The sequence below is a fragment of the Strongylocentrotus purpuratus genome, unplaced genomic scaffold, assembly GCF_000002235.5.
Source record: "Strongylocentrotus purpuratus isolate Spur 01 unplaced genomic scaffold, Spur_5.0 spur5_scaffold_14, whole genome shotgun sequence".
Classification (NCBI taxonomy): Eukaryota; Metazoa; Echinodermata; class Echinoidea; order Camarodonta; family Strongylocentrotidae; genus Strongylocentrotus; species Strongylocentrotus purpuratus.
Genome location: NW_022145599.1, coordinates 8571777 through 8590571, shown reverse-complemented (window position 1 = coordinate 8590571; position 18795 = coordinate 8571777). Strand labels below are relative to the sequence as shown.

The 18795-nt window shown below is 38.6% G+C and overlaps 1 protein-coding gene across 1 annotated transcript; it reads left to right on the top strand.

The window, feature by feature from the left end:
• Window positions 1-3418: 3418 nt before the first annotated feature.
• LOC105437887 lies at window positions 3419-16559 on the top strand. Its single transcript, XM_011665019.2, has 12 exons — window positions 3419-4628; window positions 5452-5697; window positions 6170-6276; window positions 7583-7674; window positions 8169-8198; window positions 8631-8723; window positions 11445-11561; window positions 11998-12039; window positions 12757-13898; window positions 14321-14468; window positions 15096-15371; window positions 15856-16559. The coding sequence occupies exons 1-12, from the start codon at window positions 4413-4415 to the stop codon at window positions 15975-15977; spliced, it is 2631 nt and encodes an 876-aa protein (XP_011663321.2). The 5' UTR covers window positions 3419-4412; the 3' UTR covers window positions 15978-16559.
• The last annotated feature ends 2236 nt before the right edge of the window (window positions 16560-18795 follow it).

Genomic DNA, 18795 nt, shown 5'->3' with positions numbered 1-18795 from the left:
GCAGTATGGGCTTGTTTCCTGTTTTGTACCGATACAGCAAATTGGATTATTATTTTCGTCTCACCGCTGGACGCTGTCAAAGAAATGTATTATTTTGACAGCATTTCCGAGAAAAGATCATTTTGATCTCGCTTGATGTATCCTAATTTCATTGGTATCGACATTGAAACCATCAGTTTTAAGGTCGGCTTTCATTAGAAATAATTAAACAAAATACAGAACTTGAACGACGGACGGGATAGGAAATTATTTTAGACACTGGAGAATAAGGGAATAAGTATCATCACTAATGAAGGTGAATACAATTTCCTAAATTAATGAGGACGGAAACATTAAAAGAGTTTAAGTGTGGGACAAAGAGAATGTCATAATAAGTTTACATTTTATCAGCAGATCCATCCTGTTAGCGATCGATCCTTTTTTCATCGGTGTTTTTAATAGCGCCCTCTGTCAGCAAAACCCTTGTCACATCTGTAGATCTTAGCTCTGTTTCTGTTTACGTTTGGCATCTTTGTTATTCCTATATCATTTGATTTTGAAGAGACGTATAAAGTTGGGGAACAGGGTCTTTACCCCGACAAGTTTCGAGACGATTGAAATCTTTTTTCGCTGGTTTCCCTCCCTTGAAAAGTTCACAACATCGAAAAGGAAGATTATTTTAGTCAAGAGACGAAACACTGCTCGTATAACCATTATACAGTATATACAAAAATTATAAAAAAACTCAATAGACGATAGCGAAGACTGTCGAAAAATCAACCTATTAAACATTTCAATAGACCTTTCCATTACCTTTTGAAATTTGCAAACATTGACGATTTCAAAATAGCAATAAAACAAGGTATTAAAATTGCAATTGGCTTGATCCTATAAAAGTATATGCGATCGTTGTTTGTGTATTTATTTCTCTCTCTTTAAAAAGAATTCCTCCTCAGTTAATTAATTCATTATCTTTTCTTTCTCTGTTCCCTTGTTTTCCTTGTTTTCCTCTTATAAAGAGTATGCATTTGTTTAATTGCGTTTGCAGTTTCTGCTAACGTCACTAAGGAGGTGCATTTCGGAAAATCGCAAGCATTGTCTGAACATCTTCAAATATCTTAAACTTAAAGTTGAAGTATCAGTTTAATACTATACGTTTATGCTTCTTTGACAAGTTTCTAAACCCTGTATGCAAATTAAAAATTATTAGGACACTTCTTTACGTTACTGTAAGGGATTCATCGATTTGTTGTTGTTGATTTTTTTCTCCTGGGGGGGGGGGGGGGAGCTAGCAACATTACATCAAAAGTGGTATAGCGCCACCTATTGCTATGATCCTAGTTTTCATTCGCAATCCTGTTTAGATTTCTTTATCTTTTTCGAAAAAGCTTTTAAATATTCATAGTATATGTATCCATTTGTGCTGTTGGATGGTTATCACTTTTACCCTCGGATATACTACTGGAGGTAATTGTCCGGTGGTAGATTTCTGATGGGGATAGTTGTCCGGGATGATAATCCGAGTTGGGGGGGGGGGGGCTTGAATCGTTCTACTAATAATCAAGGATGTATTATGTACTCAAATGATGTGTTTTACAACTTTTCTTCGGAGATTCCTTTATCTGTCGTTTATAATGTCCTGTGCCCTGAGCTGTTTTTTTTATTTCACTATTGACCATGACACTACAATGAAAACATCAACTGGAGTGCATCTTGCTCTGATGTAGAAATCTTTTATAACAACTGCTTAACAAACAAGAGAAGAAAAATACGAAACAACTGGGGCAGTGTTACAGGGTCCAACACAGACACAGCTTGATCTTATCACTCATGAATCTTGACCATTAGAAGGCCATTTTGTTCTATTTTGTCACAATTTTGGCTCAAATTATAGCGATTAATGTCGTAGAGAGCACCCAGCGGCATAACGGCTACAAAGACACAGCTGTTTGTCAAGTATGAACGTATATTATGATAAATGCAAATGAATTATGCTGACTCTGTCATTTGTTTGAAATAGAAAATGGAAATTTTACAAAAAGTTTAGAATTTGAAGGAAAAAAATGGTGATGAAAATTTATCCAATGGTTCGATGACCTCAATTTTTCCCGAATTCATTTCCATTTGAGAGAGACTCAGTTTGAAATAAATGTCAAAACCTGATCATGTCTTTATTGTACGAAGGGAAATCATGATTTACGGGGGCTTTGTCAACAACCAAGGATTTAAATCGTACCGCTTGTATTGACGATATAATAACAAGTTCTAAATATAGAGAGATTATTGAAGAGAAGCAAACAATAGTAAGAGAGAGACAGGTAAAGTAGGAGTACAAAGTAGGCAGAGATGGTTAGGATGGTGATCATGAGGAGGAGGAGGAGGAGGAGGTAGGAGGAGGAGGCAGGGTGGTGGTGGTGGTGGTGATGATAATGGTGATAAAGATGATGACGATGATGACGATGACGATGATGGTTATGTGATGATGGTGATATGTTTTCAAGAACAGAGGTGTTGAATATGGTAACATGTCTTTAAATTCTAATTTAACTTTGAGAAGCTTAGGCTTTTCGTGTAAACCATTCAAGTGCAATATTTGTCCTCATTTCTGTCAACCTTGGTCTTTCAACACGAAGGTCTCGTGAAGGTCAAAGACAAATCACTCTAGGCACAGGCATGGAAAGAATCAGAGAGACGCTAAGAGAGAGAGAGAGAGAGAGAGAGAGAGAGAGAGAGAGAGAGAGCTATAGGGAGAAAGAGGAAAGAAGTAGACGATGAACACGATGAGGAAGCTGGAGATAAAAAGTGAGGTGCAGTTTAGAATGGAGAGAGAAAGAGGACGGGAAGAGGGAGAGACTGGGGGAGAGAGAGAGAGAGAGAGCATAGAGAGGTAGAGATACATATAGAAAAAGAGAGAGTGTGTAAGAGAGAAATGGGAGATGGTGGGCGAGTGGAAGGGAGGGGAGAGAGAGGGAGAGGTGGAAGAAAAAGAGTAGAAACGAGAGAGAAATAGAAAATGAGCGAGAGAGAAGAGAGAGAGAGAGAGAGAGAGAGAGAGAGAGAGAGAGAATACGGATAGGGATAGAGATGTAGGATTTACTTAAATCGACCGAAAATCGTTCAAAACAAATTCACTCAAGAATTAACAGTCGGTTATCATTACCATCAATATAATCCTACGTACCGATTGGATTTACCCCATGCACCCCAGCTAGCGCCTCGTAAATTGATTCTGATGCGAACGAGGGGCGGTGTTTCAGGGGCGTGTGAGCTGAAAGGGCCATGGGGGGGGGGCGTTGTAGAAAATTTCGATATTTACATAAACGTGAAGATAAAATTACGATACAGACAAAACGGAAATATAAAGATCAACTGGCTGAATAAGTAAGGAGGATTTATAGTTTTAATTTTTTGCATTTTTTTAATGAGACTTGTATCGAAAACACTTTTTATCCAGCAAAATACCGACAATAATATTGTTGGAAAAGATAAAAATTATTAGAAATTTTGATCGAGACTTTCATGTTGTTCTTAAAAGCACGTACAAAATGTCACCGAAACTGCTACTGCTACACGTCAATCATGGTTAACAGTTATCCCTTTCTAGGGGAATTAGTCCGTCACCAGGATAATTAGTTAAGGGAGGGGGTACAGGGGTGCGCATTTATCGGGGGCTTCCACCCCATCGTGGTTACCAATGCCTCTTGCCTTTGAAACGGACGCTTAGCTTAGCCCCCTTTCCCTGGATACGCCTTCTCAACCTTTGATCGTACTCTGACCCTCAAATCCTTCCACTTTATAGCTACTGGAAACGTCCCATTTTTTATTTCAACCTTTCTACCGTCATATATCTCTGCAAGGGAGCCCAGGCTTGCAATCAACATCAACAACTTCTTAACTTCTAGCCTTGTCGCTGGGCGTTCCGTGATCTCAACTCTCTGACATTCGGGATCAATTTGTTTGCCATCTCTGATCCACCTGGCACCGTTTTTTGCATCTCGTTCGCTCTCCCTTTCGTAAACAAAATCTGATCGAGCGTGGATTGAAGCCCTACTTTTAAACCAGATTGAGGTCGTTGGTTGGTGTGAATTTACAGGGTTTATGCAGGGTGCTGATTGAGATCAATTTATGTTGGGATGGTGGAATATATATCCATATTTTGGCTGCCAGCTTTTCGATTGATTCAGGATGCGCGGGATAATTCGGGTCCACGTTTTGGGGGTGAAAAATAGAACAGTTTCCCAGAGAGTTGCTTGTTGACAACCGAGATGAACTGATGAGTTGCTCCGATCATTTCAAATCTGTTTGCGAGTTTAACTGCATGGGTGCCTTCTTTCCTGTTAAGTTATCCGTTGTACTTAATTGGAGCATATCCGAAGCAAACGCAAGCAGGTGAAGACGAGCGAATAGATACATGAACGACCAAGCTGTCAAGTATGGATTTATTTATTGATTTCGTGATTCGACTTCTCGTCTTCCTCATCGGCGTCGTGAGTTTTCGACCACGGTTGATGACGATGTCGATGCCTGTTGTCAGCGACAATGTCGGATTGTCTGTGCCGTACACCGTCGCTGAGTTGATGGCGATCGTTGACGTCCACAACCAGGAGAGGGGTAACGTCTCTCCAACAGCAGCCGATATGGAATATTTGGTGAGCTCGAGATGTTTTCGGGGAGTGGGGTGGAAAGAGATGGTGTGATGCAGTATGTGTCTATGACAGGGACGGATCCAGGTTTTTTGTTAAGACGGGGGAGGGGGGCACATGCAGTTCTGATAAATCTCTAACAAGCTGAATAACAAACAAATCCTTGTGTATTTAAGGAATTTAAGATTTGGTTTAAGAGAGGGCACCTGCTGTGCATGTCAGGCATGTACTCCTTTCATCTCTCACTGTACAGTTTCTTAATATATTCAAAAGGGATGGCATGATAAGATAAACGATTATATTTTAGAATGTGTGCAGTTATTCAAACATTCCGTTACCATGGTTACTACGTTGATGTATAGCGGGATGGTTCTTGGGACTTAGATTGCTCTGTTCTTAACTATTATGACGAATTTAAAGCCCGTCTGTAATAGTTTGGCCAGAGGGGATTATACCTCCCTGTAAGGTCACTGACAGGTGGTTATCTCATCAAATCAGTTCTCAATTAACATAAGAAAAAGGGGATCACGGGGGACCAACAGGCACCGATTAGGCATTGTTTGCTATACAGAGGGCACAAGTAGCTATAAGTAGTGCAGTGGAGCTTTAAACAGGAGGTGTTGGAGGTGAAATGATACTTGATAAAATGAGAATAACTTTTCACCTAGTTTTTGTTCTATATAGAATGGGAATAGAAAGGAAGTAGTCTATTCTCAAAATTAATGTTATCACAAATGATAATCAGTAAGCTTCCTGTTATTGGATAATTCTAGCATGTTGGATGTTTAATGTAATTGAAATAATTAATTGCTTTTTATTCACTTGTTAGTATTGGGACGAAGAGCTGGCAGCCGCTGCAGACGGTTGGGCTGTCAAGTGTACCCTGCAACATGGTAAGCCTGAGAACTCGACCATCTCTCGATTCGGCCAGAACATTTGGGCTGGTTACGGCCGATCCAAATGGGCGCTACCCGAGACCACCAGCTCTTCCCGAGCTTGGACCAACGAGGATCGATTTTACGACTACGAGACGAATTCCTGCGAAGAGGGCCGAATGTGTGGCCACTATACACAGGTGATGATTAACTTTTGAATCGGGTGTAAATCTACAATTAATTCAACAACTTCGTCTTTGATAATCAATCAAATGTGATTCATAGCTATATCTCCTCGTCGTTATTAATATATCAGCAACAAAGCGCTACACACTTACCAAAGCGCTTATACAGCTTTCAGTAATTATTGTACATTGTAAATTGCGCTATATTGTAAAATGAACGCTATAGAAGAAAGATATAATTATTATGTACAACTCGTTATTTGACTAGGAGATAATAGATACATATACAAATCCGTATTCATTCCTACAATCAAACTGACTTTCGTTTGTCTGCTTGCTTCTTAAAACAACAGCCAATGAGGAGATCCTTTTAACAAACTTAGTATTTAGACTGGGTTCTCCCCAGGAATTGGTTTCGATGTTTTTGTTGTTGTTGATATATATATTTATGTACCAATATTTTGTTTTTAATTATTATGTTTTCAAGATCATATGGGCAACAACTAAGGCGGTTGGATGTGGGCGAGCTTTCTGCAGGCAGAATGAGAACATCACATTTGACCGATGGATTGTCGTCTGTAACTACCTATCCGGGTAAGGTGGGACCTTCTTTACATTCAAGAAAATAAAAAAGAACCACATATGAGTTATCGCTATATAGTTCCGTATTATAGTGAGTGGTCGTTACTAAGCAGGAAATAATTGCAAAGCTTCGCTCACTCTTATAAATTCAGAAACTGTAAAGTTAACATTCGAGCAAGCAAATTCAGCCCACTGGCATATTTTAATAGCAGAGGCACTTCCGACCCGTTTCTTTTGAAACCCTGCTAGCGTATCTTATGAACACATACCTAAAACTGTACCCCTTCAAAATCTTCGACCCCAAAAGACATTTTATTCTTTAGCGAGAAGGCATTAAAATAAATATTGTTGAAGTTAGAAGGCACAAAATCCTAGAACCAGTCCAAAACGAAAGTAGACCTATATACGCTTACAAGAAGCGATACACGAATTACAAGATTCACCCTCTTCGTTAAAAATATCTTGCAAATTCATCGGAACTGATTTCAATTAAATAATTACCTTTGCTCATGACCTTTTTACAACGTGTCTAAATGTTTACATTGAATCAGCTTATGAAACTCTTGGGACCTCCTAACCGGGGAAGAACCCCTAGATAAAACTCCTCCGGAAGGAACCTTAGCCTAGGAAATGTCAAATAGATAATAATCCTGTTACCGATTTTTAAAACCGCTTATATAAGCCAAACTAACGTTGTTTATTCATTGAGCGGAGTTACGTATAATAATGATGTATTGATATCGTGGTTCGTTATCAGTTCATCACAATTTCGTTTGATTTATATAATATTAGTTACTTCTTCTTGAGGGGGGGGGGGGGGTAGCGATGTGATTTGATTTGATGTTTATTTATTTTCCAGATACATCAGCACACACAACATGTATTTTTAACATTTATGGTCACTTAAAATGTTACACACAAAAAAGGGGTCATCATAATATTGAGCTGACGTCATAAGTAAAATGTTCATACATACATGTACATATTTAAACAATGCATAGCGGAAAGCGAAGGCCAACAAAAAATTAAGAGAGAGAGAGGGGGGGGGAGAGGGTGTGTGATCACTGAGTGCTCTATTGATTATAAATAGGCCTATACTTTTCAAAATTCATATCATATTTTATCAAGGTGTGGAATTATCGCCACATTAAAAGTACAATACAGACGTAAAACAAAACATTTGAACTGTAGTACTAGTAGACTTGGTGAATGTAACAACTCTAATATGTATTTACTTTATATATTTGTATATTTTTGTGTGATTTTAATTGATCCAAAATTTGTAATTCTTATTTTTGGGTGTATTGGTTATCTTTAGGGGTAACATACGAGGAAGGCAGCCATACATAGCTGGACCAAGCTGTTCAAGGTGTTCCTCTGGAAATGGGCAGTGCTATAAAAACAAATGTCGTAAGTACATTAGAAATGTTTAATAGTAAACCCCTCGGATGATTTATTCTTATTCTTTATTCTTAAGCAATGGATTGAGAATTTCCTTAATTGTCCCATTTGATAACCCACTGTTCTACGAACTGTACTTTGATGCTTTAATTAGTATTCATTAGGGTCCATGATTATCACGGTTTTTTCTTTTCTTTCTTATATGGGGCGCCCCATATAAATGCTTCCGCCATTGCTGGGGATCGCTGTGTATGCATTTCCTGTGTTACGGGAGCATGAGGATATTCATTTAATGAGCTTCTTGGTATTATTCCAGTATTGAAATTGATAACAAGAAAGATAGAAAATGACAAGTTTCATCGATTTTAATAAATGGCACAGAACGACTGAGACGAAATTTCATGCAAAGGCATTTCTAAACATTAGCCTTCATGCATGAAGCACATTAATGTCCAAGGAGTTACATTAGTAATGACAACATTTTTTCATTTCTAATTTTTTAGGTCCATGTTCGGAGCATACAGACCCCTGCGGTAAGTTAGAAATGCATCATAAATCATTTATTTAAAAGACTTTTCAAGATTAAAGTCTTTTCATGTTGATAAATATTTAATTTCTGATATCTCGCTCTTCATTTGTTCTGCTTTTGTATTTGTAAAATCTATTTAAAAAAAATTGTGTTTATGATGTCCCTAGACCCTAACTCTCTTCATTTCACTAATAACCCGTTATCAATTTTCTTTCGTCTTTGACCATGTTGAAAAGTGAACGCTGTGAAAATGGTAATAAGAAAGAAAAGGAATAGGTTAGATTGTCATTGTTGCAAGAAAAATCATATCTATAACTTTGTAATAGCGAGAAAATGACAAAGTTAATTTCAAGTGTGGACATACGAGAGTGGATCGAATAGAATCAGGGGTCGGGTTTGACCATTAACATGTTTACGATGTTTTGTTTCCACACAGATTGCAACCTTAAATGTCAAAACTGTGGAAAACTTGACCGTGAAAGATGCACCTGTTCGTGTCCAAAGGGCTGGCATGGAAACGAATGTGGAAGTAGGTATATTTTTAAATACAATATCAGTACAGTATTTAATGCAATAAGAATCCAAAAAAATAAACAGCTCTAATAATCCGTTCATCTGAATTCAGCTATATGATCAGACGAAACTGCATGTGCAATTTGTGATGTGTGATGTGATAAATTTAAAAAAGTGTGAACTTTGGGAGCGCTGTGTAGTTCAAAAATACGTAGAACTATATATATTTAGGAGGTAAAGACATCCTGTAAAAGAGTCATGGAAATTATGCGCAAATAGTTTAGAGGTAAGGATATAGCTGCAGGAGGCAGGAGAGGGGTAAAAGTGATTGCAGTCTCCCTATCCCCATCTCCGTAGTCTCTTTCTGATTGTTCATATCTTGTCTATTATACGTCAATGGCAAACTTACTTTGATACGATGTTGTTTAATTATATACACTTCGAGCGGCTGTCACAACAACAAGAACACATGAACCAAAATCTCTCTCGATTTTCTTGCTCGCTTAGTCGCTCGCTGATTCGACTCTTTTAGAAACTGGATAATTGATATTCACATAAGACTCACTATATACGCCAATGGCAGAGGTTTACTGAATCTGAACAAAACTCACTAAACTGTGGATATCACAATAGCATTCGATGCTCATACTCACTATCATTTAAACTATACGTCAAACTATTTTCATTTCCAAATAGAGAAGAATTCATCTTTATGCATATTTTATTCTTATATCACGTAACGCACATAACACATTGAACACAATACCGTGTCAGATATTATTTCTAAGCGATTGATCAAATAGGCATTCACGAACGTACATTGAGACTTTTTGAGATCATGTTCATTGTGATTCCAACGTATCAAACTGTCAAACACATTTCCAAACTCTTTGCCTTTCTCAATATTCTTTTTTCATTGCTTTTAGTTCAAGCTAAACAATACTTTTTGGAATATACATGTCCGTAGTTCTGAATTCATTCGCAGACCCAGACAGTAACACGATATGAAATAAACCGCGGGCAGACACAATCTTCTGCTCATCAACGCAATGATCTCGCGTTGCCATGGTTACGAAGTATTTAGAGAAATCCCTCTAATTGCTGCGATTTCCACTCCTTGACGGGGAGCAACAGACTGCCAGAAACCACGTGATATAAACTCCCGATTATGTTTCAAGCAATTACGATTGTACATGATAATGAAAATGCTACCCTCGAAATTATGTCTTTTTTAATGTTACTTAAGAGCGATAATGTCTCGTCTGTTGAACCAAAGAAAGTATACATGACACAAGGGTAGAAAAAAAAACATGGGAGTGAAATTTCCAAATGTCAATAGTATCGTCAAGATGTTTAAAAGTAAAGTCCCTGTTCTTAAAAATAAAAAAAAGTCATATAAAAATGCAACAAGAAATAACGAGACTTAGGATTCAAATTCATGTACAATAATCTCCAAGAATACTATAGGATCATAATTATTTGACCCACAATGTTATTGGATTGGGTATCACTTACCGGATTTAGTACATCCAGGGGAGTGTTTCACAAAGACTAAGATCGACTTTAAATTGGACTCAACTATGGCAGGCCATTCATGCCACTGGTTGCTCTCATCAGTATGATCTTAAAGGTAAAGACCAGTTATGGCCATGCGATTGCATTGTGAAAGAAATGTTGTGGAATCGATCAGAAAAGGTTGATCATCTAGCATCTAGCATCTGCAAGGTTCTGGAATCATCAAAATGATAAGAAATTTGGCCCGTTCTTCGTAAAGTTACAAGCACTATACACAGAAAGATGTATATGGGACTACCCTATATCTCTCACAGCCCATGAGAGAAACAAATTTACCAAATATATGAATTAGTAGGCGGTTTCCCGGCAAATTTTTCATCATCATGTATTAGTCAAAACATATTCTTTCACATGATTGGTAATGAGAGCTTCCATTTCATTTTTTGAAATTGGGGCGTTTCCAATACTGGTCTTTACCTTTAACTAAATCCATCTCCTCCTAGTTTTCGAGACCAAAGCTGTATACATCATTAGGCCATACCGTTTATATTCATGTATCTGCTTGACTCCCATTTCTCTCCCAAATGAATCATTCGCACTTCGAATTCGCAATAATAGGGAGAATATTTCAGAAAAGTATCATATACATGTATATATATATACTGTTGGTCATAATGGTGGAATATTATTTTTACCCCATGGAATGATTTTTACAATGATTTATTCCTAATAGATCTAGCTAATAGTATATATTCTCAGATGTTATTGAATATTAATTTGCGAGTGTTTGTTGTGCGTGACTGCTAAAGCATTAACAAGGGTCATAACTGACAGTAATGAGGATTAATGTCTCACAAAGGGGCACTAATATAGCTGATCGACACGGTTTTGATCCTGGGGCCTAACAGTTACGAGGCCATTGCTTTGCCACTGAATCATGACTGTACGCAGCGAGGGCCAGGGTACGGGGCAGCCCCCACAAATAAAAAAAAACACAAAGAAAATGCAATAAATTATCAATAAATCGTTGCGTTTTCCCCCGGTCCCTAGCAGAAAAAAATCCTCTGTGTGACCATGCATTGACCCATAATGCATTGCCATATTTAGTTTATGAGACATGAACTTCTTCCTTTCTTTTACTGAACCTCGTTTTAAAAAATTAGCAATGACTTTTACATGAAAGGCTAATTCGTATTTCTTATTTGTGTTTCTATTCATGCAGAGCCGTGTGTGGACACCCATGAGTATTGTGGAAGAAGCCCCGGATGGCCGGCGCGTTACTTCTGCCCATTCGCTCCCTACATACCTCGATATTGTCCACTCATGTGTGGTGTTTGTGGTAAGAGATATAACTTTTCTCTGTAAACTTTATCAACTAAATAGGCCTTAATTTTTTTCATTTTCATAATTTCAAATACTATATTACTATGGTAGGTTAGGCACGGCCGGCCGGTACCCCCCCCCGCCCACCCCCCCCCCCCCATTAAAAAAAACTTAGTGGTAAAGCTTGTGTAGAAATATTACCTCTTAATACATTTTTCCCAAAGTTGCGCCGCCCCTTTAACACAATCCTGGATCCAACCCTGGTAAATACATAGCCCTTGGGTGCTGATTGGTGTAAATCTCTTTTTCATATAATTTTAAAGTTGAGAACCCTTTTTTCCTCTTCACTCCCGTACGCTCCCAATGGCTTTAGGCTTAGCTGGTGTCATTAAAGACTCTAAGGGCTATTGTCCAGACCTATCTAAACCAGAGTTGTTTCCTTTCTTTCACAGAGGCTGAGGATCCTGATTTCGTTTGTGAAGAGACTAGCTCAGGTAGGAAACAACATAAATTGTTGAATGTTTGTGGACGATGTAACAAACAAGCATGACAAACACAATATTGTCAACGGTTGCGTAGGTGGGTCCGGCCATAATACAATTTGTTTACCCATCAGGAAGGTCTCATTAGCATCAATGCTTTTCTTCCATAGGGCCCTGCAATTATTATTACCCCAACAATTGCCAGGTACCCATTGACACCTGGATGGAGAGTGAGAAAAAATGATTAATGTCTTGCCAAAAGACATTGGTGCCGGGCTGGGATTCAAAACGTCGACCCGTTGATTGAGACTTAAGTGAAGAAATCACTATACCACGACATCATCACCAATTTACAGACATCAATGGGTGGGCATTGGTAGATAAAATGCGAATTACCCAAGTCCTCGACTGATGTGAGGTGTGGGGTATTACAATTTTCTTTCTCGTCCTTTCACCTCTTCCATCCAATTCCTCACTTCTTACTTTTCTTTTCGTAATGCTGTGATTGTGACGCCCCCTGTGCTTGTCCCTGTAGCTTATCAAATAAAAATTAACTCCGTTACATGCTACTCGGCAAAGGGGACTTCTTGTAACTCTTTGAAAAATAGAAATCTTCCTGCAACGTTGGAAGACACTTTTTTTTTCTTTAAATAATTTTACTTTTTGTAACTTGACGTAAGCTATAATATACACTGACTGACAAATTAATAATTTCGTTCCATTTTACAGATGGTGGATGGGAGACAACAGATGCTATGACAACTGACAACACTGAGGTTGGCATGACCACCGACAGAACAACACTTGATGACATCACAACGGACATACCAAGTTCATATAATGACATCACCAAAGGCATAACCACATCATATCGTGACGTCACAACAACACCTTTTCCGACGACGACGCTTGATGTCGAAACCGCCAGCCAAGAAATACCGTCTACTCAAAACCTTGACGAAGTTTCAGGAGAAACAGAAGGAATTGGTCTAGATAATGTTGTAACGACACCCTCAACGGAGGGCCCACATTGGGTAGAACAACTCGAACGAGAAATTCTTGATCGAGGCAAGCAAGTGAACTACGCAGCGAAGAGTACTGACGGGGAGTTTTCCAATCAGCTAAGATCGTTGATAACGAATACAAGCTATGTTGATTTGAAGGAAGGTGTAGAAATATCGGCGCAGAATGGAATACATGTAGAGAGGATAGTAGAATCTTCTGGTACAGACGGTGATGAGATGGAAATCATCTCAACAACTCAACTACCAGTATTATCATCTTCTGTAACAAGGAGTTCCAGTGGAACCGATTCGGCGTCCTTGACAAAAGACATGGTCATGACTAGAACGGAAGCGTCTGAAATGATCATACCAACACATGCTCTCAGTACTAACAATCACCTGTCTACGTCAAGTGAGGAATATAGTACGGTGTCGCCCGATTCATCAATCTCGCACCGACCAACAACATTTGTTCCAGAACTACAAAGGACAGAAAACACTAAATCAAATTCGACAGTGGGAGCTACGATTACTGAAACTAAACGGCCAATAGAGACCTTGCTGGAAGCAGCCACCTCCAGAACCACTGTACAACAAGTCACACCAACAAACAGGGTTAACGACGTGTCAACCCTTGGGGTCTCGACTGAAGCAACGTCTGCAAAGTATCTTTCAACTTTAAATTCAACAACTGATCTCTCAAAAACCAAAAATGAAGGTGTGAAAGTCCAATCCATTACAGGTGCTTCTGGAGACCTGACGAATGTTCCAGTGTCCCGAAAACAACTTGGTTTCATCTCCAAAGATCTTTGCGGGAGAACTTTCACAGCTGTTGCAGCATTGGGTCCAACGCTCTTCCTTTTCCAGGTGAGAAATCATGTGCTCTTGAGGACAACTCAAATATTTACCCTCTAATGCCTTTTGTCATTGTTTAGAGGAAAAACATCATCAACAACATCATCATCTATATCAACAACAACAACAACAGCAACAATAACAACAATAAAACAATACAAATTATAACAAAATTGTAGGATCATGTAGGAAAAGATAGAGTTCTTTTTAACCGATTTCATCTTCTTAGTATTTAGTTCATATTGTAGCGAAATGTCATTCAGTCTTCGATATTTTACTCTACCGTGATGACATTATATATCACATTGTTTACAACAGTTTTTCATTTTCATTTCATTAATAGGTGAGTCAAAGCCACAACGATCATAAACATAGTGGCATCAAATGTTATTCTTGAACCAATCTGTATAATCTTTGCTTTATTCCTCTCCCAGGGACAACATCTCTGGCGTGTCAATGTATCGAGTGGACAAACTTTGTCATCTGAGAAGGAGACTGTACAATCTTACTTTGGCCTCGACGGACAGAAGGTGACGGCTGCTTTCTATCGTGAAGCAGTGGATGAGTGGACTATTTTTACATGTAGGTTCCCGTCCTCGGCTTCAGCATAATAATTTAAGCAAATATAAAAAACAGAAAATTATTTCTATTAACACTACCAACCCTAGAAAATTTAAAAGAAGAATGGATCTTATCCGTAATCCTTCGTGGATATTAGCAATGATTTGTTTTTGTAATTCAGATGTTAGTTAACATGGTAAACGCCCGGTATGACATTGCGACATTGGTAATGCCTTTATTGTCCTAAATTGGGTGAAATGAAATGATGGTGGATTTTTCTTCGATGAAAACAACAATTTTTATATCTCAGACGGAAAAATGTGGAAAAATATAGATGCTAAAACGGTATTTAATCCTTTATTGCCTCTCGTAGACTCGTACTTTTATTTTTTCAACAAAGGAGTGAATTTGACTTATTTCATTATGTCGGATGAAATCCCGAAGGGATGTTGATGCATACAAGCATTAGTATGTTAAATGTTAAAAGGTCAAATGTTTTGTTTTAAAACACTTTCAAAATCACTTTTTGTTTTTACGACAGATTCATATTCTTTGACGCAAATATCATCAGCTTTATAGCACAAACGCTTGTTGACAAAGAAAACACACATTGTCACTCAAATATTATTTGCCTGTCCTTTTTATCAGACATCGATGTCTTCATCATCAGAAACCACTCACAATCACAGAAAACCTCCGACTTCCATCGAATGCGAGTAACCGAGCTCGGGATACCTTTCGGGGTCGTCGTCGACGCCGCCTTCCACGACGACAGTCGCAAGAAATCGTACCTCTTCACGAACCGATGGGTGTGGAGGTATGATGACGAGAGGGGCGATTTGGACATCGGCTACCCAAGGCGAAGCCATCATGAGTTTCGTGGACTGATGCAACATCGCCCGTCAGCTGCGGTAACTTTAAATGGTAAGGTTTCTTATAAACACTCTAATTGACCCATCTTCGGAAGTTGGATTTTCACAGAAGAAAAAAAAAATCAATTCGAATTAAATGAATCAAGTCAAATTAAATTAAAGAAGATTGTTGCTTCGTCCCCCCTCATCGGCAATCATTTTGTTAAACTTTGTATGGATCGTGCATACGATCGTTAATCTGTTTATTATTCGAAGTCTTTATCAAATTTGTTTAGTTTATGATTTAATTATTTTTCAATTTATATCTCTTCATCTCCATCAGCAATATTTAATATCATCAACAATATTATCGTCTTCGTCATCTTTATTCCTTCCTCTTTGTCTCTATCCCTCTTCTCATTATCCATCCTCTTAAAAATAATGCTCCTTCATTTTATACTAAAACATATTCTCATATTACATTACGCAAATTAATCTTTGCTTTTACGTATTCATTATCTAATTATTCTTAATACTCCTATCCTTATTTTATGCAGGAAAGCACTTCATCTTGTACGGAAAGAAATATATGGAAATCGATCGAGATACACATCAAATTGACGAGCGGAGAGGGGAACACTTTTTCGAAGATCATTTCGATTGCTTAATAGATAATTGATAACACATGACTCCCATCAGCATAAGTACAACTTTGGAATATTTTTGTCAGGTGCTTTCAGATTCTTTGAAGCTTATTTTGTTTAATACCCTAAATTATTATCAATTACTACATGTGGTTTGATTTTATAAGGAGAGTCTCTGAATGTAGTTGGTTGGGATATACTTACATTTGCATTTCTGTCCCTTCCTTTCTTGGTCAAACTTTGCATATTTCTGAAGAAAAACAAATCAGAACCCGAAATCCTGATCATGATTGGTCTTTCATGTCGTAAATGTATTACTTCCCCCAGCAGTGCCTATATGCTGTGAGAGAGCAAGTCGAGCGCCCGATGGGAACCCGAAATCATATGGTTTAGAAAGTAATGTCGGTTGAAATTTGCTTCTCATTCTTGACAATGGATCCTCACGTCCAAAGTAGAGGTGGATCACGCAGGACTATGAGAACCGGTGGGGGGGGGGGGGGGGTGGGGTGTTTGTCGTAACATGTAGTATAGGCGTATTTATAGCTGAATGAATTTTGTATTGATAGTATGAGTATAGTGTAGTTCTAGTAGTAGAAGTAGACTAGCAGTAGTAGTAATAGAAGTAGAGTAAGTAGTAGTAGTAGTAGTAGTAGTATAGTAGTACACTTATCGCAACCCTCTTCTCCGGCCATTAAGGCTGTGCAGTAAACATTTAACACATTAAACACTTTTTTTCTCTCATTTGATTTTCAGCATTATGTATAATATGTGTATATATTATTACTACATCCAAAGTCTGATCGAATGACTTTTGCTTCATATCAAGGTGTACACTTGTAAATATCATACAGGCCTAGGTCTACATGAATTGCAAAATATATAGCTTCATTTTTTGTACAATAAATATCTTGTTTCTTTCCAGATTTCATCCTTTCTAAGACGATATCAAAGGAGGAGAGAGGGAGGGAGTGAGAGAAAGAGAGAGGTGGGGTATGGAGGGAGTGAGAGAGAGAGAGAGAGATATATATATATATAGAGAGAGAGAGAGAGAGAGGGGGGGGAGAGGGGAGAGAGAGAGAGAGAGAGAGAGAGAGAGAGAGAGAGAGAGAGAGAGAGAGAGAGAGAAGGGGGTGGGGCGGGAGCAAGTGGCACAATAAGATACTTCAGTTTTAGATTTGGTTGCATACTGCGTGACTTGCAATACAATTTTGTGATATTGCCTTCCACCCTTTCCGCCCAAGTATCGGAATCCAAGAATGCGGTTACAATAAAATGAATGAAGAATAAAAAGTACTGCTCTAGCTGGGAAGATGATTTCCTTTTTTTTCAGAATATAACAATTATACATGAGACCCCTTTTCATGAAATCCTTTTTTCATGGGTCTTATCTTTAGAAAAAGAATTCATTGAACAATGACCCTACTTTCACGCCTGCTTTTTTGGTCTGATATATTAGGACTAGATTTTTCTTTAATAAATCTAAACCACTCTGTACTATTAGTTTTACTGATGATTGGCTTATATCATGGGCAGCGATTTCTGTTTATGACCGGGGGGGGGGGGCGAAATGCGAGAGACGAAGGAGCAGTGGCGTAATGACGAAAAACGTTTGAGGGGCAGAAAAAAAAATCCGCATCACCACTATTCTTACATGTTACATGCAGGCCCTCCGGACTGTTTTTCAAAGTAGGGGGGGGGGGCAAAGTATTTACGATCAGGTAGAGCAAAGCAATTGGAGCGTAAATTGGGGTGGGGGCAGGGGCGAAGCTCATGAGGCGCAGGGGTTTTAGGCATTTCATTAAGGTCAGATGAGCATCCAGAGGCCCGCCTTATGGCCCTGGTGGGGTGGGGCGAAGCCCCGAAAGCTCAGGGGTTTTAGGCATTTAATAACGGTCAGATGAGCAACCATGGGTATGCTTTTGGGCTCTTGGTAGGGTCCAGGGGGCAGAGCCCCGCAAGCTCAGGAAAAAAAATCATCATATCGAATTAGATAAACCACGTATGATTTTTTTTTTTTTTTTTGGCGGGGGGATGGGGCAACTGACCCCCAGCGTATAGTGAACGAGAGGGTGAAGGTTTTTGAAGTTTTGTTGTACTAAAAAATTATAGTGTAAAAACAAGCAATATATTTTTTTCACACTTCACTTTTCTTCACTCTACAATATCTACTTGTACATTTTGAAGGATATTGAGAAGATTTTTGCATTTGTATTTGTCTAAACGCTGCACTCTTGGGTCCTCCAGAACCTAAAGGTGTGTTGCAGTCTTCAGCCAGTATTTGCTATCCTTTTTATTTGTTGCGCTTTTTCAAATCTTCCGGGGATTGGGGGAAGAGGGTGGGGGGGTACGATCCCCCCTAAAAAAAAATCGAGGGGGAACGTGTCCCGTCCCCCGGGTTCGCCGGCCCTGGCTCATATTATAGTCGACACTGGCGTATTGACGGGGGGGGGGGGGGGGGGGGGGGGAGGAACTCAAATAAAATTCAAACGTGGTTTATTTCCAATTCGATACCAATGATTAACAAATGTTGCTGAATTAAATATCATGATTTTGCCAGGGGGGGGGGGGGGTGGGTTTTCTCTCACTTTTTTGTAATTTTTTTTTTTTTCTTCTTTATGCCCCCCAAAAAAGTTTTTGCTCATTAAGCCACTGATAGTCGACATTACTTTGTAGTACACAATTTACTACATTATTGATTAATTAATTAATACATCGCTTGGTATCATATACATTCCCAAATGGAGTAAGTGAATAGAAGTAATATAGGAAGATCAGAAAAATAAGGGAGGGAAGGAAAGAAGAATGAAGAATGGAAACGCTTCAGCAGTTTTCTCAATAATGACGTCATATAAC